This window comes from Cydia pomonella, chromosome 1 (assembly GCF_033807575.1).
Source record: "Cydia pomonella isolate Wapato2018A chromosome 1, ilCydPomo1, whole genome shotgun sequence".
NCBI lineage: Eukaryota > Metazoa > Arthropoda > Insecta > Lepidoptera > Tortricidae > Cydia > Cydia pomonella.
The window spans coordinates 32,799,662-32,824,086 of record NC_084703.1 but is presented as its reverse complement, the minus strand read 5'-3'; the positions used below and the strand labels follow the sequence as shown (position 1 = coordinate 32,824,086).

General features: G+C 38.4%; 1 protein-coding gene across 3 annotated transcripts in view; it reads right to left on the bottom strand.

The window, feature by feature from the left end:
- Positions 1-2,432: 2,432 nt before the first annotated feature.
- LOC133520102 (coiled-coil domain-containing protein 39) overlaps positions 2,433-24,425 on the bottom strand; it is a 28,718-nt gene continuing 6,725 nt past the window's right edge. Inside the window, exons 5-24 of one of the 3 annotated variants that reach the window (XM_061854424.1) lie at positions 23,897-24,016; positions 23,587-23,688; positions 20,917-21,108; positions 17,888-18,013; positions 17,458-17,547; positions 16,297-16,423; positions 15,815-15,903; positions 15,643-15,740; positions 14,908-15,037; positions 13,947-14,141; positions 13,231-13,370; positions 11,560-11,635; positions 10,713-11,304; positions 10,224-10,389; positions 6,940-7,087; positions 5,913-6,088; positions 5,472-5,515; positions 4,333-4,451; positions 3,972-3,996; positions 3,208-3,399 (exon numbers count right to left, since the gene is read on the bottom strand). In XM_061854424.1, the coding sequence (XP_061710408.1) occupies positions 3,290-3,399; positions 3,972-3,996; positions 4,333-4,451; positions 5,472-5,515; positions 5,913-6,088; positions 6,940-7,087; positions 10,224-10,389; positions 10,713-11,304; positions 11,560-11,635; positions 13,231-13,370; positions 13,947-14,141; positions 14,908-15,037; positions 15,643-15,740; positions 15,815-15,903; positions 16,297-16,423; positions 17,458-17,547; positions 17,888-18,013; positions 20,917-21,108; positions 23,587-23,688; positions 23,897-24,016 (2,865 nt within the window). In that variant the 3' untranslated portion in view covers positions 3,208-3,289. Of the gene's footprint in view, positions 3,400-3,971; positions 3,997-4,332; positions 4,452-5,471; positions 5,516-5,912; positions 6,089-6,939; positions 7,088-10,223; positions 10,390-10,712; positions 11,305-11,559; positions 11,636-13,230; positions 13,371-13,946; positions 14,142-14,907; positions 15,038-15,642; positions 15,741-15,814; positions 15,904-16,296; positions 16,424-17,457; positions 17,548-17,887; positions 18,014-20,916; positions 21,109-23,586; positions 23,689-23,896; positions 24,017-24,425 lie in introns of all 3 variants that reach the window. The other 2 variants (XM_061854432.1, XM_061854413.1) reach the window with 2 other exon arrangements.

The following is a 24,425-nucleotide window of genomic DNA, read 5'->3' as shown; positions in this document are numbered from 1 at the left end:
TGCCCTTACAGACAAAGAAATGCTGTATGTAAACAACATATAGGGAAAAATATATCTGTAAACCCTTTAACCCAAATTTATGATTCGTACTCATATCACGCTGTTATATACTCCTAATAACTTCAAACGTCAGCTTTGATATGCTGTCAAGAATATACCATATCAACGAGCCTAATGTAATAAATCCGGTACAATTTACTTACGGATTCTAAGCTCCAAACTTCAGGGGAACATCGCCGCATCAAACAAGAGGTGAACCGCCGTTGATGCACTATTCCGCGACGCGAAATAAGTGCTGTAAATTGTGCAACCATGCAACTAGAGTTATGCTGCCACGTGTTGCAGTCGCTTGCGCTAAGTAGCTAGATTAATAATCGCAGTAAAGGGTTGAAATCCTTTAACAATAACATTATTATTGTCTGAAATGTAAATGCTCGGGTTGTCATATTGTCTTGCTGTAAAAGAAAGCTTAAATAGTTTTCATTTTTCGTCGCAATGCACACTGTACAGTTTTATTGTAGGTAACGTTAAAAAATGTTACTCCTTAAAATGAAGTACAAGTTACAAGTCATGCCAGATATTTTGTTCACAAATATATCATAACTCAACACATAATCTACCTAAGTTCCTTGCCACTTGTTAGCGTAGTAGCCATCATCGTTCAGATACGCATAAGCAGATGAGATTAGCTATTTAGTTATAAATAATATCATATTACTATTTCTTGATCTGTGGTAATAACTAAAATTAGTCCATCTATATTTTCAAAGTGATAAGTTTCAAATACTTAATACCTACAGGATACTCTACTAGTAATTGTCCAGACTTAGTTTTAAAGTACTTACATATAGCCTTGATATTTATGGTAGCTTTACAATGAAGAAAATTCTCCTTTATCTACCTCACTCAAAGGCTATTTACCGAGGAAAGTATTGATTGCTGTATTCAAAATTAACTTTAAAGTGTCGTAACATAAAATTAGATTATATTTTAGGGTCAGTAACGCGCATGTAATATACCTCTGCAGTTGCGGGCATTCATAGGCTACGGTGATTGTTTACCATCAGGCAGGCCGTATGCTTGTTTGTCTCTGTTGTAATTACATCCAGAGAATGGTTGGTAAATTCTAAATTATACAAAATGGTTTGTTTATATGGTTACAGACAGAAAATGCCCATCTAAAACTTATTTAGAGCCAACTAAAGCTTGAAAACACATTTACACTTAATGGCGTCCTGGCTTGTAAATGACATAAAAATAGTTGTACCTTGTGAATATTAAGATATATACAACTTTATCAATATACTACAGTGAAATCAAAGAAAGTTTTATACTTTTTTAATATTAACGAAATGAAATACCAAGAGCAATTTCACTCCTTAATTTTATTATGCTATACATACATTTTACATTTATACTATGTGGATACATAAATAATTATTTAAATTGGATATAAATTAATAACTTCTAGGTGGTACGTTGTTCTCTTTAGTCAAAATCAATAATATCAGTATGTTCGTAACATACTGATTTGATATCGATATTTTATTTTATTTTCGCATTCAGGATTTGAATTTAAATACAAAGCTCTGAACATCTGCTAGTAAATTATATTTGTTGTCTTGGATTTGGATACGAAGTATAATTAATAATCAAACGAACTTACCTGTGAAGTTTGATTACAATTATGCGAGTATCCAAATCCAAGACAACAAAGACCCGCCCCCCATCCCCAAAAATGAAAATAAAATAGTCTCTGTTAATAACACAAAAATAACTCTGAAATAATGAGTACTGGAGGAGCGATGTCGAAGCAGGAACGCAGCGTAGCGAGTGAGAGGGACAGCGCGAACTTGTTTTTTAAATACTATAATCTCTAAAATGTGTGACTTGGACTGCACGATAACGTGTACTGCTGCTAGTAAATTATATTTGTTGTCTTGGATTTGGATACTCGCATAATTGTAATCAAACTTCACAGGTAAGTTCGTTTGATTATTAATTATACACTGATTGACAGTAATGTCATTATCATACCAGAAGGAACCGGTCTATTTAATATGATAAGGTATACTTTTTATTGATCTAAACGTACTAACAGTGTCTTCTCTCTATGTACTCGATATTGGTATGTGAGAAGAAACCCACATGAGTTCCCGACTACAAAGAGTCATTCCATTCCGCAAGGAGGAAACCAAGGCTGGCTGTCCCCGCGCGCAGGCTGCAGAAAACCGGTAAGTCTCTTGGACCAACTGAACGTGAACGCGACATCCTTTATAATTATCAATTATCATTGACATTATGAAATAAAATAAATCTTTCAGCCGCGTATGTAACCGAGTTTTGTAACCAGGTACGAAATAAGAAAATTTACTCTTTTCTCATAACCAGTTACAAATCAGTAAATTATTTAGAGACTTAGAAATATTTTCATACGAAAGAATTTATATACATAAGTTACAATGTCATTAAAGGCAGTAGAGTCGTTGAAATTATGGATGGAAGTCATGGAAGTTGATTTTTCTGAGAGATAAACTGTTTAATGTTAAATAATTGTAATAGTTCTGAAGTGTTACATTTTTAATGTAATGTAATATAAATTGTCATGTTTGTGTCACCACAAACACCCGTCTTTATGTGTATCTTTAGCGATAATATATTGTAAAACTTCGAATGACGATTTTTTTTAGGAAAATATGAGTTTCAGCCTATATAACAAAACACGTGCTCATTATTTTTTCCTGCTTTCAAACATATACTCAAACCAGCCATTAACTAGCAAGTTGCTTGAGCATCACTTTCTATAGGAGTTGGAAGATTTAGAATTTTTTAGTACTTTGGGGGAGAATTTCTTCTAATAGGATGAGTTTGGGCAGCTAAAAAAATACGTGTCTTATTTTAGATTACTCTATAATATATATATATATATAGATTACTCTATAAATCAAATCGGAACCGGACGGTTGGGTACCTTTTCTTGTAAGTTTGTAATTGGTAACGAGGAAAGATATAACAAACGTAGTGATTATATGCTCTTTGGATATAACTTTCTTCTTTTGTAACCTCACAGCGGTTACAAAACATAGTTACAAAAGCGGCCGAGAATGTTTGAGTTTGTAACTGGTTATGAGAAAAGAGTAAATTTTCTTATTTTGTATCTGGTTACAAAACTCGGTTACATACGCGGCCGAAAGGAAAATAAAAACATTTAACAATACACTCAAGTTTATTTGACAAAATGAAAAAATAGTAAGTATATAATATAAAAGTAGTAAAAGAGCGATATAATTTATCGTGATGCCTTGCCAAGTCGGGCGCCGGACGCTGAGGGAGCGCCCGACACCGACGGCCGCTCCAGGCCCAGCGTGACCACGCGCAGCGAAACCGACGACCGCAACGCTACACAACAATAATTAGAAATTAATAAATCTCACTAATATATTTCGTGACCTATCCTACCAGTCTCTACTGACAAGGTTTTCGATAAAAAACGCGTTCAAAACGGTACATAAGTTTGAGAGCTACAATGACACACACATGTTCATGCGTCGAGAGACTCGGGGGTTACAAAAACAAACCGCTTTTTAAATACTTCGATATTCTGTATACTTCGAAACGAAAAACATTGTGGTTAGCTGATTTTTCGTTGTAGATAAGTATCCAGTGATTTCGACGGATTGAATTCTAAACAGATACGTACAGTCGACATTTTTCGCCTTATTAGAAAGGAGTAAGGTGCAAAAGTGTAAACATGTTTGACGTAGACTGCACAAATATAAAAAAATAAAATGTAACTACCAAAATAAGTTAGTTAGTTGTCTCGAAAGAAGACTTGTTGCCTAGTTATCGACCCCGGTTATCGGGTAATTAACACGGTGACACCAAACAATCTACATTCATGATTCGAGTGTGCCTCAGAGGGATTCTGTCTTAATGACTTTATCTTTATTCATTAATAAAGCAACTGTTACCTGATTCTGGAATGTCTTCGATCAGCTGCAATCAACCGCAAATTAAAATTATGTTAATTATAGTAAAATCGTAACATAGCACTAGCACATTGTAAAAGGATGTTAAAAGTGATGCAAGCAATATTTGTTTATTAATATGTATATGAGATTCTCAGAGGCAGAGGCCAATACAAGTATCGCAACCGTGGCGTGGGTATTACCCGAGGGCCACGGAACGCGCGCTCCGAGCATGTACGCTCGACGTTAAAGGCCGACTGCCATACATTTGTTTAAACCAATATATGTATAGCGTAGCGGTCGGCATCAGCATCGAGCGTGTTTCGTGGCCGAAGTGTTGGGCTGCGTTAGGAGTGGAACTTACGGCGGGCTCCTGAACCTTGGTGGCGAGGGTCTTGCGGAACGCGGCCAGCCGCTTGGTGGTGCCGCTCGTAATACTCATCCCGCTGCGCAGTGATGACACCGACGAAGAAAACACTGACTCTGGGGACAACATTAATTTTGTTAGGTTTTGGCAAGTTTGGGTCAGCAACGTCCGATTAAAATGTTGCTATTTTCCCCTAATAATGTGCCGCTGTACAGAGCGTAAGGCGCAACAGGAGACCGAAGTGTTACTGGTGACAACTAGGAAGATTAAAAATACTACAATATGGTGGTGGTGGTCAACTGTTAAGCAAGTAAGCAGTGGCAGTGGTTAGCACAAGATCGAGGATAGTAGGATAATTTTGTTATAAAGAGGCACACCTCCTCAGCAAGGGGAAGATAAGAGCGTAATATATTTTTCTCCAATATGCTCGGAAATGTTCACCTTATTGTAGCAAAAATAGTACGGGAAGTTCTTCGTTAGGGTCAAACTCAAATAAATAAAAAAACAAACCATTATTGTCGTGTTTTAGCGGACGAGAAGGTTATTACTGTATTGTTTTTTACTTTTTAAAAACATGGAACCACTAAGACAAACGCAAACAGCCAATTAATGCAGCCGCAGGCTGCGTCTACACGACCCGGTCAGCGTCCTTTCAAGCTATAGGATAGAGTCGTGTCGTGTAATATCGTGCGAATATTGCTTAATAAAATCAAAGACCATAACTTTTATATTTTAAGGATCTCATGCGTGCAAATACAGCTTATATGGCACAATTATATTGAATGAGCGAATATTAAATAACAGAATAGTTGTGCCTTTAACTTTTTAAAAATAATTATAGAGGGAAATTGTTTTTGATGTGAAGTAGGTTCTATTTAGAGTGCTGGTTCATGTTTAAATTATGATTATTTTACCTGATTTCCTCGCATGTTTGGAGAAAAGCACTATATATGCCTCGGCAGGAACAGCAATTCGTGGATTCGTCTTCTCGAAACTCATCCACGAATTGCCCTTTCCCGGCCACTGCAATAATATACTATTATCAATCATATTTTTCAAAATCTTGGAACAGACGAATTTTTTATTGTATCTATCCAAAACACATATTTTACGACCACACGTTGACAGTCCATTACCTTCATCATCGCCAGGTAATCCGATACGCGAATCTGCTTGCAAACTGTAACAAAATAAAACCATGTAATAAAATCAATAAGTATTTGAAAAAAGTATTTTTACAACATTAATATAATTATTTTATTGAATCACACTACTATTATACAAATTATAAACTGAAATAGATGTCATATAAGAACGAGTACGAGTGACCAAGCCCTGTGCCCAGTGGCCGAGGCCGGAATCGAACTGGCGTTTTTAGCTTACGCGGCTAACGCCATGACCTCTAGGTCACCCGGCCACGGCGGTACCCGTCCCAAATTCTCTAGTATGTGCAATCTTTGAAAGCCTATGCGCCTTTGACTAACTCTAAACGGCGAGCAGTACGTGCTGTTAGACCTTCGTTTACGATGGGCAATTTATCGAGCGACGAGTGCGGCTAGTAACGTCTGCGATGTTACCGTTCCACGAGGAGATGCAGCCGGCGCTGGTGGCGCGTGACGTAGCGCTGCAGGTCCGCGGAGGCCACGAGAGCCGCGAAGTGCGAGTACACGGCCGCCACGCCCGCGCACGTCTCCGCCAGCGCCTCCAGCGCGCCGCTCGCCGCCTCCGAGTAGTCGCGGATCCAGAGAGCCAACTGTACAGATTACGAACAGTCTACAATACTGTATTTTGTGTACCTAGTACTTGTACCATGTTTGAAACACATATTTATTACGAATATCGTCAACTAATATTATAGTTTGGGTGTAACAGCTCTAATGAAGGATCCAATTTTCAATAAGGTAATAACAGCATCACTTCATAACTAGACGGTGATTTACAAATTGTTATTAACCCTTTTCCAGGCCACACCAATCTACAAGGTTTTCCCATAAAATTCAAATATATTCCAAAAAATCCAGCTTTGATGATTCATTTGAAGAAAAGTCACATTTCCCGAAAGTAAAATCTAATTTGATCCTTAAATCGAAATGCTTAAGTTGAAATTCTATTGGCGTGGCGGTCGATAAATCGTACTAAAAAAGAAAAGAAAAGGGTTAACGGTGTCGACGGTTGACGATTATGAAACTGTTACTGTTACGATATATTTTTTTATTGATATCTTCTACGTTTCTGTTCAACATGAAACATAATTATATAGTTTTGTTTACCTAACTACGTATTAGAATTTGTTATTATAAAGCCAGTGTAAGATTAAAAATACGGAAGGTGGAGGTAAGGAAATAAATCTCCATGTACCAAAAAGTGTTATCAAAAAATCATAAATAGGTGGCGCTACAATACCTAGAATACTTAAACAAAAAAATCAAATCATAGACAGCGCACTTCACTCCGTCAATAGCGCCTAGGTTCTTAGCTACTCTAGCGCTACTCTGGAGAGATTTGGAACTATTATTTATAGCTGACAGCTGGACACTTTTGCAACAGTTCTACCATAAGAGATGTCACTCCTCTTAATTCCACACTCCATAATTAAAAACCTACTTGGAATATCCGCCAGTCGTCAACGTTGTCAAAGATCTTCTTCGCGCGTTTAGCGTTGTTCTTGACTACATCCAGTGCGTTCTGTAGACGGCCTTCATGCTTAGAGATCCTATCCTTTAAGTTGTCCAATTCATTCTCACAGTCGGCCCTAATGAACAGAATTATTTTAAATATTAAGAAAGACTTCGTTTATACAAGGAAGATATTAAAGCTGCTAGTTTTTCATAGTATAGGTTTTACTTACAAATCTTCCACTCGCTCTATTTAATTTATGTTACAATTTATCTCAACAGTAACTAATAACATAATAATTCATGACAAGTTTTATGTTATTTATGACGTTCCTTGGGTAAAGGTGCGTTATGGAGGTCGCCGCTTACGCTGTTATTAACGATGCTCCGATACGGTGCTACGCGTAAGCGTCAAACTAGGGAATGCTAACCGGTTAACCGGTTACCCGGTAATTTGACCAATATTACAGTCGGTAAAATACCGGTAATTTCCAGCCGTAACCGGGAATTTACCGAACGTTGTATAGGCAAATAAAAACGTAAAAACCTGTTGAATTAGCCCATCTATGTCTTCGTACTTAAAAAAAAAAAACAATTACGGTTTACGATTACGAAGAGACACTTAAAATACTTACTTTTCTGCATCTTATGATCTATTTAGGAAGCAATGTTTGCAATGTTGAATAGGAACTATTTAGGAAGCAATGTTTTGTGACAAATGAGTGGTCGCTAATCCCTCGCCCTTTCCCTTCTCGCCACCCCTACCCGACCCGCCTTACTATGTTCAGTGTCCTTTGTTTTAGTCTGTAGTGTCCGACAAGTGTAGAATGCGAAAGAAAATTTTCTACCGCTGGTTACTTGTGTTCAAGATATCGTTCACGAATTTCTAAGCAACGTTCTAATTAATCGCCTAGATATTTAACAAACGCAATTATTTTATATATAATTAACAGAATGATCTGATGATCACATGTTCCTGATTCCAACTCCTATCTTAAGAGCCCGGTAACGATTTTAGATCAAAAATTTTAAATTGATAGATTTAGTCGTTGGAATTGTACACCTTTTGTTACGTAATATCTAAATAACAAGTATTGGTTTCTATTAGCACGTTTTTTCATCTTGCCTTTTAATAATGAGGTCGCAAGCGTGCGTCCCCGGTAATTTTATTTTATTTTTATTTTATTTATTAAGGTCTACCAACAGTTATTACATCCAATACGTTTACATAACTCAAAAAAAAGAAACATTCAGTGATGCATAACTAATTATAGGTAAACACAGCATGCAAAAGAAAAAACTATTTCTTACTTAACATAAAGTGAAAGTTACAGGTTAAATAACAAAAATAAATTAAACTTGTTTATACTATAGATTCATATTCAATAATTTTCGGAACCTGAGCAATGAGTCAGAATGAATATCGCAGCAGTGGCTAAGTTTATTGTATAATCTACATAGTCGTGGAATGGGTAATAGGTGACGAGAAGGGATATTTTTTTTTAAATTCATATAAATTGTGGTAGTAAATTATACAAAATGATGTATAAGAACAGTTTCAGCAAATGTTGTAGATTGTTTAAGTATCAAAATTACGTTGAAATTAAGTCAATTTTCAGAGAAATTGTCACTTGTTTTGAAGTAATTTCTGGAGAAAATTGATATCGTCTAACTTTCATTTACACTACTTCAAATTTATAGTAACAAAAATGTAGTTTATTAAAGTTGAAGTACAGGATATGTGTAATACAAAATTACCATTTTTAGCAGTTTACAAATAATTACCATTTTACAAATAAGATCGACAAAATCACTGCTTTTCGCGCGTTTACCTAAATGTCCATCAGAAAAAAAGCATTACTAATTAAGTGAGTCTGTTTTAAAAAAAAAAAAATTATTATAATGAAAGATAACAAGACGTGCTAAAAGAAACCAGTACTTGTCATTTTTAATAGTAACCAAAAGGTGTACAATTTCATGCGCTTAATCTATCAATTTGACATTTTTGCGACTAAAATCGATAACGGCCTCTTAAAGTGCAATTTTAAAGTAACTAGTGTTAAAATGATATGAAACTAATCTTGCTGTTAATTTTTTTTTCTTATATTTACTAGATTTTAATGAATGTTGATTACGGTTTTAGTTACTTTAATAACAATATTATATTGATAGATGTGTAAATGTAAACTTGTATGACATTTAAATGACGACTGTCACTCTTTAGTTATAATTTTTGTTACCCTTTGATTACTGCGATTTTTAAAGAATTAAAAAAGTTTGATGTTGCTTATTTAATGTACAAGTTCATTTCGCTTTGAAATGATACATGTTTGATTTTTTATTTAATATGATTAGTAATTATATCTTGTTTAATGTTTATAGTTTATTTTCATTATTATGTTTTGTCGATGTTTCTATAACGTGCTGTCGATTACTTTTAAAGGTTACTGACGAAAATAATGCAAAATCAATGTTTTTTATTTCATAAACGTATAACCGGTAATTTACCGGTTAACCGGTTAGTGGGACCTCGCTTCGGTAAATTACCGGTAATGAAAAACGCCCGGTTATTGCATTCCCTACGTCAAACACAAGGTACCTTTACTTGTGGAACATCACTATTCCGAATGTCGAACATGACAGCGTAACTGCGACTGCGGTGGCTATGGCATTGTGACACTTAAGAGATTTTGACCACGATTACGTCCCGATGGTCTGCCGCGAAATTAAAAAATCGAAGTTTCATTATCTGCCTCTCTATCGCTCCAATACGCAAGAGTAGGCCACAGACCACCTCAAGTACTAGGCAGAGCACATACGACAATAGAGGTCACCACCACATTAAGCGCTCCCGTAAAAGTATATTTTGGGAGCGAAACGGCTTATTTCAGTTGCGGCCAGAGTTATGACCAATACTAGTGTAAATTAAAAATGTTTGCAATACTGAAGCTTTAGGGGTGTACTTGGGCTGGTATAGTATAAAATGGTGCAGTATACAACTTGGTTATGCTGCTCAAATCGTTGCATTTTACAAATCAAAATGCACCTATGTGTGATGACGACGACCTCGTGCCCTTTGTAAACGCTTCATAACGCGTGTCTGTGGAGTCTGTGATAACCAGAGCTCGGACAGGTTATCGCAATACTATGGTCATTTGTGGGTTACGACAATTAAAAAACACTGTAAATTACACCACTTTCAAACATCCTTTTGAGCTACAATTGTTTTGAGATGATTTTGCGATGTTCTGTCCGAGGTATGGTGATACTCACTGCCGCTGCTCCAGCTGCTTGCACTTGTCGTGCAGCGCGGTGGCACGCGCGCTCGCGTCTTGCACCCGCAGCTCCATTGACGCGGTCGCATTGTACAAGTCTTTCAGCTCGTCGCGCACCTGGTAGTACTTCTTCATGAGCTCGTCCAGTTCCTGGATTTCGGGGGCTGTGTAATAGATATAAATTTAGGTACGCTGCCAATATGACGATATTACGCAAACTCTGCGCCACTAGCACATACTGAGGGCCTACCATGAAAATAGAGATCGACCAAGATAAGTTGGCAGCGATTTTGACAGCCCAGACAGTGCAAGTGTTATTTTAAACGTTAAACTTCTATGAAATTATGACGTTTACTCAACACTTGCACAGGCTGGGCTATCAAAATCGCTGCCAACTTATTTTAGTCTGACTAGAAAACTCTAGAGATGTCGCGCTCCTGCCGCCCGATGTCGACACGACAGTATCTACTAGTGCAGCAGTACTGACTGTCGCGCGCGAGCGGCGTGATGTGGTGCAGGAAGTGTGTGTGCGCGGCGTGCACGACGCGCAGCGTGGCCTCCAGCGCGGAGATGTCGCGCTCCTGCCGCCCGATGTCGACACGACAGTATCTACTAGTGCAGCAGTACTGACTGTCGCGCGCGAGCGGCGTGATGTGGTGCAGGAAGTGTGTGTGCGCGGCGTGCACGACGCGCAGCGTGGCCTCCAGCGCGGAGATGTCGCGCTCCTGCCGCCCGATGTCGACACGACAGTATCTACTAGTGCAGCAGTACTGACTGTCGCGCGCGAGCGGCGTGATGTGGTGCAGGAAGTGTGTGTGCGCGGCGTGCACGACGCGCAGCGTGGCCTCCAGCGCGGAGATGTCGCGCTCCTGCCGCCCGATGTCGACACGACAGTATCTACTAGTGCAGCAGTACTGACTGTCGCGCGCGAGCGGCGTGATGTGGTGCAGGAAGTGTGTGTGCGCGGCGTGCACGACGCGCAGCGTGGCCTCCAGCGCGGAGATGTCGCGCTCCTGCCGCCCGATGTCCGCGTCAAGCGCCGCGCCGCGCTCACGCAGTTCCGCTCGCTCCGCTGCGAACTGAAAACGACAGGAATAACTCATCAAAATTAATCTAAGGGCCTGTTTACACATTGATTAGTGTTTAATGCGAATTAATACATGTATGAACTCGCAATAAACACTAATCAATGAGTAAACAAGGTTTCAATTGGAATAAAGAGCGTATATTATATGAGCGTTTATAATATTATTTTCTTGTTGCACATACGAATACATCATTTTACATGGACAGTTAATACACAAACACACAATTCTAGTTATTTTATTGCTTACCTTTATTTTGAAGAAGGTGACAGACAACTGCTGCCCGGACTCATCCTTGCCAAGTGAAGCAATAAAAATGTCGTATCTGTAAATAAATAGAGAACTAATTAGGAGACAATTACCCATAAGGTAAGTTAAAGTTAAGGTATCAGTTTCAATATTATAGGTTATACCAGAGCCACTTTTTGATATTTAACAAATTTAACACATATCAGCGAAATAATAAGGATCAAAGACAAATGGCGTTCTAAAAGTTTAGGTCATGTGTCGAAAAATGCCTGTAAATTTATTACGTCTACAGTTTTCTTTGACAATCCACGTCTATTTCAAATTCTCTTTGGTTTGTGGGAGCTTCTGGTCTCATGAAGGGTAAACTCCCAATTGCACTGAAGCGCCAGCTCGTCAACATGTGCATCTTGCCCATCCTCACCTACGGTGCCCAAACCTGGTAATTTTAAAATTAACTAACTAACTAACTATCCGAATATCTGACAGGGCGAGAAACACAGAGCTTCGCTCCAAAACCCGAGAATCGATGTTGGGTTGAAGACCGCCAAGCTAAAGTGGGACTGGGCTGGACATGTCTGCCGGATGAATAATGACAGATGAGCCAAAATAGCCACTAGCTGGCGTCCCCAGAGTAGTGGCAGAGGCAGACCGAGAAAGAGATGGCGGGACGACTTGGATGCGTTTCAGCGGGATTGGCGGGATCCTGCTCAGCACAGTAAGGACTGGAAAGAGATAGGGGAGGCCTTTGCCCAGCAATGGGACACACAAACAGACTAATATAAAAAATCCCTATGCCACAGAATATGCAAAAAATGCAACCAGATGCAGTCTGTTCGGGACAATGTTGAAACTATTGAAACAAGAGTGATGTTTTGTTTGTGAAAATTATTTAGTTACAATTCCAAACAAAAAATATACTACGTTACACTATGTACCTATTTGAAATAGCTTAACTAGGTTAGAGGGCCGGTTAAGTTTTAAACTTAGTTATACAATAGAACAAGCTACTCAGCGTTAGAAGTAATATACCAATTTATACAGTTCAAAAATACACATAATAAATCAACTATAACAGTGAATGTGCCGATTTATAGCTATTTCTCGTATTAGTAGTTATATTCCTTACTTAGCTCAGCCCGTTAGAATGCTGCATTTCCTCTTCTTAAAAAAAATAGTAGCTTATTTCCATTCTAGAGCTTATATGTTATGCACGCCAGATATAAATATACTCGTAATCAATAATTGTGTTAGCCTTACAAAGACATACAGACAACAGGAGCATCACATTTACGATTCGCGTGGATAATTGACCTTTCCTAGAGGTATCTTAAGTCTAGATACTTGAGCTGGTCTATGCGGTTCTCCCGCTCCTTGATCTTGCCGCGCACTTCCCGAAGTCCTCCGTGAGCCCGCCTGCAGGCTGAACATGTTGTGACGTGTGTCCACCGCGTGCACTCGTCGCCAGGCAAACTTGTCTACAACACCAACAAGCTACTTACTCCCCTCTTCTTGAGCTGGTCTATGCGGTTCTCCCGCTCCTTGATCTCGCCGCGCACTTCCCGCAGTCCTCCGTGACCCTGCCTGCACGCTGAACATGGCGCAACGTGTCTCCACCGCGTACACTCGTCGCCAGGCAAACTTGTATACATCACCAACAAGCTACTGACTCACCTCTTCTTGAGCTGGTCTATGCGGTTCTCTCGCTCCTTGATCTCGCCGCGCAGCTTGCCGCAGTCCTCTGTGAGCGCGCGCACCTGCACGCTGAACATTTCGCGACGCGCCATGATTTCCACTAAACGTTCGTTCATTGCCTGACACATATAAGAAATCGTTTACATATATATGTATACATATAAAATATTGAGTTAAAAATCCTAATGATGACATACGTGTGTGAATCTCACATCAGAGACAATAACAACACAAATAACACACAAAACGAGAATTAATCGTTTTCTCTAACGCGCAACTTTCTTGCTACGGCTGTAATTTTCCATAAAAGATATGCAAGCGCTCCGATGGCGTCGATCACATCACGTTTTGAGCTTGGATCTTTCTTGATAACCTTCTGGTTCTTCATGTCAACTTTATTTCATCATAGTAGTTTCATAGAAAACACCACATCGAGCCGGAGTCGCTGCTTGGAAGCTTGTCGAGGCTAGCCAATGTACGACACGCAGCTGCCTCAGCGCCTACTCGACTTCCCACTCCTCCAACAAGGCCCACAAAACAAATAGCAATAAAGAGAACGCACCGTATCCAGCCGCAGCCGCTGCCTGTCAGCGTTGAACGCGCGGTCGTCGAGGCTGGCCAGCGTGCGAGAAGCCACGTCAGCGCCTCTTCAACGCGCACCACTTCCAACAAGGCCCACAACAAAGAGAACTCACTGCATCGAGCCGCAGCCGCTGCGTGTCGGCGTTGTAAGCGCGGTCGTCGAGGCTGGCGAGCGCGCGAGACGCATGAGCGACTCGCAGCCTCGTTAGCGCCTCCTCGACCCGTGCGCGACGCCACTCGACGCGCGACGCGCGTAAGTCTTTCTCGCTGCCTTCCACGTTCAACATTGACGTGCGCAGACGGCTTTGCTGGAACATGAAAATATATCGTATAGGTAGTTTCCTAAAGAAAAAAATAATTATTTCATTGCAGGCATAAAATCGGAACAAAAATAAACTGAAAGAATTAAGGTAATACATTTGTATAAAACGGAAGGACAAAAATAAAATTATGAGAACAGAATAATTATTTGTAATTTTAACGTGCGTTACATGCCTTCATTTTAAATTAGCAGATTGTGATGCTTCAGTTAGAAAGAGATTTCCAATCGTTACTGCAGTTATTATACTTCTCAGGCCGGGTGATGGCCGCTATGACGGTTCATTTTTATATGGAGTAGCTATCACGTAAAATGTTTGTAGTAAATTTAGCACACTAATATATTTCGAAAAGAAATGTCACATTTTCTTATAAAAATACGGTAAAAACGTTTATCTCTCATTCTTTAATTAATATTTTTAATTAAGCACAACCAAAAGAGATTGGAAAGAACTGTCATAGGGAGCTGTGTTGGCTAACTTTGGTTTATTTATTTTTATTATTAATAATTTGGAGATCCAACAGCTGTGACATTAAACATACATTGTAATAGATAAAAGGAGCCAATTATAAGAACTCACAGGTAGGTTACGCACTATCGCAACCACATATTTTAACAAAATGTATACAAATCATATCTACTCGTAGCTTTAAATTTTCTACCGAAGCTGTAACTAAGGGACCAATTATTTTTTTACTAACAAATTAAACTACGTAATGAGGATAATTCGGCTTTTCATTTTTTGTGATACAGACCAGCGCGACGTGCGTGGTGACGAAGTGGTCCAGCTCCCGCGCGAGGCGGCGCATGTCGTCCTGCAGCTTGGCCGAGTGCCGCTCCAGCAGCGCGGCGCGGGCCGCGTGCCGCGCGCGCACCTCCAACAACCTATGCCAATTGCAATCATTATTATCTGACGTACCCAGTCAGAAATAACTAAGCTAAAGCCGAAGTTTGCTCTGATCGTATAATATTATCTGGCTTGATTTAAAATTTCAAGTGTCAAAGGACTTACGCGGGCTTACTGGACAACGTCCTGTTGGTCATCCTAAATATCGTTGGGCGGATAGAGAGGAGGCAGATCTCCGTGAGCTCGGCGTCAGCGAAAGCTGGCGCGAGTCCGCTCTGGACCGAGCAAAGTGGTGTGCTCTTGTGTTGGAGGCCAAGACTCATTTTCGGTTATCACGCCAGTAAAGTAAGTAAGTAATCTAACACTCGGCTTCCTAGCATTTTCAGCTTGTTTCGCTCGCTATAATTTTCTTATACAAGCTAGTCAGATTATCAATGAGCGAGTACCAAAAAAAGTCTAGAAACGCAGTAGGTGGATTATCTGCACACAATATAAAGACAGGTCAACAAAATTCACCACAATAGTGTTGCAAGTTACAACTAATTTCAACTCAAGGTTCGATATAATTCAAGGCGTTTAACTAGATATTAGGTCGAACTCGCTAACAACACCAAAAGCAACCATTTAGACGTGGTCGAGTGACCTGTTCTCGCGCGCCAGCAACTCGGCCGACACCTCGCGCTCCGACTGCGCGCCCTCCATGTGCGACACTTGCGAGCCTATCGTCTCCACTTGGTAACACTGAAACAATCCACTCACATCTTACTGGGGTTCAAACGGGTCTCATATCGACATGTTTATAATAGGATACTGACGATATTGTAAAGAGACTCCTTAACACTCTGGAGGTTTTTGAGGACTTCGGCTTGTTTCTTTTCCAATTTACTGACGATAGCTTTTGAAGCTGAAACAATATAGAAAGAGTTAAAAGGAAAGGATTCAGTCCCGCAACCATCGGTTCTAAGAGACGCAACAACATTTTAAGCATCATTTAAAAAAAAACAAGCATCTTTCATCAAGCTCGGAAATTTAGGTCTTGAATTATGACTACACACCCAACGAATACTGCCCCACCATGCACCACGATTAACAGCCGCAACAGAAATTGATAAATAAATAATTTCGCACAATAAATTTCAGATGTATACTGATTTTCAAATGGCTGTGTCAGTTCTTATGATGGGGCGGAATACACAACAAAACATTTTCTTCTCCAACTTTCGTACGGTGATCCCACTGATGTTATTGAATTTGACGAGTAGGTTTGGTTCCTGTGAATAAATCAAACGAAGTATACCTTTAAGGTGCATATTGAAAAGTTTTTCTTCATTCTTGAGCGCCAGGAGTTTCTGCTGCTCGACGAAAGAGCAGTGCATCGCGCGCTGCTGGTTCAACGTCAGGTTACTGGCGTAGCGCTCTTCCTCCTGCAAAAACGTCAACCATATTTAGGTATAGTACTCCATACTGTGCTTAGTGTACTTAGGAGAGGAGTGGGATGTTCCATAAAGTGTAGCTCGATTTGATTGATTTGGAAACTATAGTAGGTATATTTTCATAAGAAACTAAAATGGTGTTCGCGAGAAAAGCGAGAACTAAATATTTTTGGGTTAAGTTAAACAACGTCAGACAATATTATAGGTATAGTAGATTATTACAGAGGCCGGGAAAGGGCAATTCGTCGGACAAAGAAGTCGAGTCCACGAATTGCTGTTCCTGCCGAGGCATATATAGTACTTTTCTCCAAACATGCGAGGAAATCAGGTAAAATAATCATAATTTAACAGCACACAAATCGAACCTTCATATCAAAAACCATTTCCCTCTTTAATTATTTCTTAAAAGTTAAAGGCTATAGTAACTATTCTGCCATTCAGTTCCATTCAATATTCGCTCATTCAATATAATTGTGCAATATAAGTTATATTTGCACGCATGAGATTTTATTAAGCAGTATTCGCACGATCATACACGTCGGTCTTACACGACTCTATCATATAGCTTGAAATGATGCTGACCTGGTCGTGTAAACGTAGCAGCTATATTAATTGGCTATATACGTTTTTCTTAGTGGATACATTTTTTTTTTAAGTAAAAAACAATATAGTAATAACTTTCCCGTTCGCTAAAACACGACAATAAAGGTTTGAATTTTTTAAATGTAAGTTTGGCCATAACGTAGAACTTCCCGTAATATTTTTGCTTCAATAAGGGGAATATTTCCGAGCATATCGGAGAAAAATATATTAATACCTAGCTTCCCATCCCCGCGTTATAGGGTCAGCAAAAACAATTTAAAATTAAAGTTTAAATCTATAACTTTAAGGTCATTTTTTTTCCAAGGCTTATTCAAGGCCTTCGTGGCCTAACTAAGTCATTTAGGTATACTTACATGTATTTAAAAAATCATACTTGAAATGTAGATTATGTTAAGACTATTCTTAAATAATTATAAACTTACCTGCAAAATGACTTCTAGTTCCTTGGCACGTTGTTCAGACGTTTTAGTTTTATCCATTGATTCGGCTAATTTCGCCTTAAGTTCTTTAATCTGGAAACATAAATTTTTTGTTAATGATCAAGCTAAAATTAATTAATTTAATTTATAATTTTAGTTTCTCTGGTCTGAACTAATATGTAAACTCACTTTTGGAACCTGATGCTTTCTAAGAACTCATCACATGTTTCACTTTCGAATAAATAAATAACCTTAAATGATGAGACTTTTAATATTCCTGATGGATCCCATAGGTACTTAGTGATTAGGGGTTATGTTTCGCTATCAATCGGTTTTATTAGAATGATAATGCCGTACATAGTACTATTATCTATTCTTGGACAATGCGGAGTTTGTAAAATCCGGGGTTCAAAACGAAAATTAGCAGACGCACCTTGTTGATAATCTCCTTGAGGGCGACGTCCTTGCGATGTTGCTGCTCCATGATGCGCCGGTTCTCCATGTGCAGTTTCTCGAGCGTGCTGTGCATGCTGTGCAGCTCGCGCTGCGAGCATTGGGCCTGGAGAGAGAACGGCATGCACTCATTATTTAAGGTGCAGTAGGTTCCAAAAACAAAAGTTTTTTAAAAGTCTTAGCGCTTTTTGGATAACAATACGGCTGCCATAAGTTTAATTAGCAATCTTGATGCCTTTTTCAAGTTGAGCTGAGTTTTTTACGTTCACTCGATAGAAGAAAAAACAGGAACATAAATCTAAAATACACTTTAAAAAAATTATAACAAATTACGCACACAATCTAAAAATTAGAGAATTGCTTCTAAAAATCGGCAATATCACGTTTCAGGGAACTTATCGATTACTTTTTACTCTATTTTAACGTACGTAAAATTAATGTGATCGACGTACGAGTTGTTATACCGCGGTTTTACAGCGACGCTTTTACTCGCGACTCGTCAGTGCTGATCGACTAGCGAGCAAAACAGTCGTGTGATCGCAGTCGGTTCAATATGTCGTGCTCAAAATATGAAGTTTTGAAAAAATAAACGTGGACGCCCTAGTTTGGGTAAAAAGTAGGATCGAAAAAAGGCAGCACTTATCGCATACCCATTTGATACGTGAATTGTCAGCAGAACCACTTGATTATAGAAATTACCTCAGAATGTCTGCGGATTTGTATGACGAGTTGTTGTTTTACGATCTCCAAAAGTTTATTTAATGGGATGTCCCTGAAGTAAAGAGACAAATTTATTTCCATAAAATGTAATATCAGGTAAACGATAAAAGTAATAATTTTGGTTGTAAGTTGCAAGAAAATTAATTAAATTATTAGATTAGATTGATATCGCTTTTGCGCCCACACCTCTTAAAAATATTTTTTTCTTAAATTGTTTGCGGTCGTCATCTTACGGCTTTTCACGATTTTGCAGCCACGCCTTTGGCCATACAAAATGTTTTGTCAAAAAATTGGCTTTTGATACAATTTTTTGGTTCTATGTCACATCTATATGACTGAATGGAAATTAATGAATAGTTGTATGGAAATATTGCTTTCATGAACATCATTGGGGTTCGCCGGAACATTAGTTCAACAAACGTCAATAAACGCTGAGTACTTTTTCCAGTTAACTTTTATAAACTTTTCGTCTCTCTTTTTGCACGTTTCTCTTAGTCCTTTATATGTCTGGAAATAATTTGGTTTCATATATGTTTTTAAACCTAAATCGTTCCTTTTTCATTCTGGCGTCAGCCAGCTTTGATACTTTTAATTTATCCGCTGCCATTCTGACGGACGTTAACGGAGTCTTATTAAAAATCAATTTAACTCGGTTAATGATTCGAGGTAGCGTGATTGTCCTATTTCTTCCCAGAACCTTCTTAAAACGAATCTCAACCGTTTCTTCATAATGTCTTTTTATTATATATATACTAGTTTGTCTAGCTCTTCCTTGAAGAAAGTGTTTGAATATATCTTTTTTAATATAAGACTCGTAAAATAAAGGCAATTGTGAAAAACCCTATTAGCAAGTGCTTCATATTCCGATGCTTAAAATTGAAAAAACTAATAAGCAATAACGAAATTCCCGCTTCAAATGACAGACAATGAAACCATAGAAGCAATGATACCAAAACTTTATTTTTGTTTATTAAAAATTTCAGCCAGTAAGACTTTGAAAGTTGTCTCTTTACTTCCGGGACACCCTTTATATGCAGTAAGCCGAATTATTTTGTTTTTGTACTCTGGCGGTATTTGACTGAGAGTTCGCATATCCATTGTGGAATAAAAAAAATTACACGTCAGTTCTCTCCAGCGGTCGCCGAAAACTGCCGGCTCGGCTCGCCGGCCGTGATCGACACGCGGTTTTACATGGCGAGCCGAGTAAAAAATCAAACATACTTGACGAGCCACGAGCCCGGCTCGTCGGTATATAATACCGCGGTATTGCAATGATACACCAGCGAGCATTGCCGATGAGCCGCAAAACCGCGGTTTTACTCGCCCGTCGATCAGGGCCTTTAAAAACATGATATCCGCGCTCCCGAGCACGCACTCCCATCTCGCTCACGCGTACGCTCAGTGAGAGTGAGAACAACACGCTTTTACTGGGCCTTAATATCACTGCTGCTCGCGCTCTACGTGGATAGGCAAATCCACAGTTCTTACTCAGACCTATGAAATTGTTTGACCAAGTAGTATTTACCTATGCAGGATAGAAATAAATTCCTATGTTCATTCACCTACCACATGTGTCTCTCTTTATTTGGGTGATTCAATGAATGTAATAAACATATCAAGACAGTATTTTTTATAAACCTTAATGTAAGACATAAAGGTACACCATTAGGCGGGTCCACACAGAGCGAGCGAGCGAACACGTACGTGTGGACCCGGCTAATGGTCAGTTAGAATGGTCTTAGGGCCAATTGCAACAGCCTCAGTTAAAAGACTGATCAATGTCACGCATCAGATCTATGAAACTTCCCTTACAATAAAATTTAGCAAACGCTTTTACGGTGACAGACGGTTTGGTGCAACAGATCCTTACAAGGAAGGGTACCCAACTGTCCGACTCCGATTTAATTCATTTTGATATATGTTATAGAGTAGTCTAAAATAACGGACACGTATTTTTTTTAGCTGCCCAAACTCAACCTATTGGGAGAAATTGTCCTCCAAAATACTAAAAAGTTACTAAATCTTCTAACTCCTATAGAAAGTGATGCTCAAGCAACTTGCTAGTTAATGGCTTGTTTGAGTATATGTTTGAGTACAGGAAAAAATAATGTACACGTGTTTTTTATATATGCTTAAACTCAAGTTTTCCTAAACAAAAACACCCGTCTTTATGTGTAACTTTAGCGATAAGATATTATAAAACGTCGAATGTCGATTTTTTTAGGAAAAAATGAGTTTTAGCCGAGCAGTTGGGTACCCTTCCTTGTTAGAAATACCGTTAGGACTCACGCTGCTGTGCAGAGTCGCGTTCACGTCCAGTAGCTGCTGGTGCACCAACCGCAGGTTGGAGAGCTGCTGCGCCAGGCCCATGTTGGCCCGCACCGCCTCCGCGTTGTTGCTGGCCTGCTGATCGCAGAAGCTTTGCTGCTCGCGACATTTGTCCGCTATGTTGTTCGCCTCCACTTGTAACACTTCGTAATCCTTGTAAAGTAAATATTTCGATTACATACAACTAGCCAAAGCTTAACAACAACAACGAAATACTTGGAGAGTACTTATAATAATGACTCCACAGAAGGCCAACTAACCAATAAACCAGTTTGCCGATCTTTCAAACAAAGTATTTTACGATGCATATGCTCAGAAAGTGGCACATTATGGGGGACAACATAAGCATAGAAAGTGCCACTATTAGCACGCGTGCGGGAAAGTAGTTTTTAATTTAACAAATATCTAATATTTTATTGGTGTCCAAACCAAGGTAATATTTTAATAACTACAATCGGAGAATTTCAATTTTCATCCTAATTAAGTATAATTAATAAAAGATTTATAAACAAACTTAAAATCCTGATATACTATGCGTGAGAATAAAAACAGATTAGATATTGATTTTTCTGCAAAGTTTTATATGTGTTACATTTATTATACTTCTACTCTATTCCGGACCGAGCGGCGAGCAACAACGACGCAGCGCTCTTATTGGTCTTTCTTATTACCATTTCTTTTTATTTTTGGTAATAAAGAAAATAGTCCGTATCGTACTAAATTAAATTAAAATTAAATTAAATTAAAAAATCGTTTAATTCAGGCATAGCCCATATAAGTGTTAGTAACAGACTTAAATAATAATGTTAAACTATGACTATGACTATTACAATTTCCTATAATCTACCATGCAACACGTATACTTAGGGCTAGGACTATACAATACCGGGTGAGCAATACGTACACTTTGATATGATAAAATGTGATATGAAAAAATAAACAAATAAAAAAAAAAAATTCAAACATGTCAGCACCAATTAAAATATAAAAATACTAAAATATAAAAGTACTAAAGCATATAATAAAACTCCACTGAAATTTTTCTTTTATTCAGAGTAGATTATCACGACTGAATATTTATTAGTATAATAAAACACAGGACATTTTTAATGTTTTCTTGTTTTAAATAATAGTTATTTGTATACACACATACCCGCCCACAAGTCCAATTCGGACCGAGTAAACACATCTGCGCGCACAAATCATTCCCGCCATTTTGTCTGCCGATTTAGATTAGATTCCGTTTGAGTTTTCACAGTTTTGATTGAGTTTGGCCCGGTGTTATAAGTATTAAGAAAAATGGAAAGTTTTAGTGAACTCACGCCGCCAGATTTTTTATGGAAGCGCAAATTGCGACTGAAAAACTTTTGCCGATAAAGTCAAGAGACAAATATTTAAACACTTATGAAAACTTTCTGCAATGGCAAAGCAATATAAAAACAACATCATTTTCAGAGAATGTTCTCAGGGCTTATTTTAACGAATTGGCAGCTAAATATAAGCCCTCAACATTGTGTTGTGGCCGATTTATTCTATGTTGAAATCTACACTAAAAACGAAAAATAACATAGAGTTGAGTCGTTATGCAAAAAGCTAAATTATTGAAACGACTAAGCGATGGAGTTATATCTAAAAAGTCAAAAGCATTATCTGCAGACCACGTTAGAAAATTTATCGACGAAGCACCCGATCACAAATATTTGGCTACTAAGGTAAGAATAAGTTTGTACCTATAACAAAAAAGTGGATAAAATAATGATTTTTACGATTGGTTATTTCTGATTTTATACTTAGTTATAATAACAGTAATAATAATTATGGCTTGTTTTGTTCATAGGTAGCATACATTTTTGGCATCGGCGGAGCTTGCAGGAGAGAACTGGCCGGCCTCTAAGTAGACAATTTTGAACAACATAGATAAATTTCTATCGTACAAATACCAGACACTAAAATACCACGAACGTTTGTGATTGATGGTGAATTTAATAAAATTTTAAAGAAATACCAAGCACTCAGATCAGAAAAACATAGAAGCAACAGATTTTTTCAAACTTTTCGAAGTGCTATGCCTAAACAGATTGCATCTTACTTAGAATTAAATTAACGGGAAAGAATATAACTTTTAACATACAAAACAATGCCAATGTAATTTTTTATTTGAGTAAAGATTAGAAAGATGTGTAGTAGGTAACCTCAATAAAACATTACTAATTACCGCCAAACATAGATTTTTTTCCTCGCATAATGCATCGTAAAATATTGTATGACTCACTTCGTTCGTGTTTTAAACTCGCCGACACTCGTTGGAAAAGACCTACTTTCCACACTTGTATCATAAATAACTATTAGGTTATGCTGGAAGGAACTGGTCAAGGAAGCTAATGACATTATTTGTTATCAAATACAACAGAATGACGTAATAGTACATTACGATACAAGTGCGAAAAATAGGAAATTCGAAACGAGTGGCGATAAATTAAAACACGATTGAAGGGAGCGTTTTAAATCGACACGAGTTGCGAATTACCTATTCGCACATGTATCGTACAACGTTTTACAGTACAGTACAAAATGTTCGACACAGTACTGTAAAACATATTTTGAAATGGGCCGACAAGCTACAGGACCTACCTCTTTGATGTGTCTTATATCTGTGTCCCGTTGCCTTAAATTTTCGACAGCAGATGTCCACATGACCATCATTTGCCTCCTTTGCTCCATACCTTCCATCACCTGAAAAAAAAAACACGTTACGTGAAATTATAATATAATGTACGGTGCTTACATAAGTCTAGACACACTAGACTAGATAAAAAAATAGCTTAGACGATTTTAGACTCCATTTCAAACAAATATAACCTAAAATTATATCATAAAAAAATCTGAAGAATTAAAATTAAGATAAAGATTGACCTTAAGTGTAGGAGATAAATAAATATACCTGAACAGATATTCGCTCACACGCCCTCTCTTCGGCACTGAGATTTGACACAAGCTGGTTCAGCCGATCTAGCATATGGTCATGTTCTACCTTTAACTTTTGTCTCTTAGTTTCCAATGCCTGAAATCAAATTAAAATGGAAGTCAATAATATAAATTATAAAATATATTTAATATAGAACTGAGATTAGTATTAAATTCATAAACTTAAAACGCCTCTAATCAGTCTGACAGACAGTTATGCTTTAGTAGGCAATGAATACCCACAAATTTGTCATAGCCCAAAATTACATGTTCTCTGGCCTATGGACTCTCGCAACTGGTGCATCGAGACATCGAGGACCATACGAGCTCTCTACTGGATCTCCTGCTGACCACACGTCCGGACGGATATTCCGTCTCAGTGAATGCACCCCTCGGTTCTTCCGATCACTGTCTCGTCCGGATACAGGCACCTTGCGCGAGGCCCGGTCCACCACGGCCAACCAGCTCGCAACGCGCGTGGCAATATAAGTTTTTTTTTTTTTTTA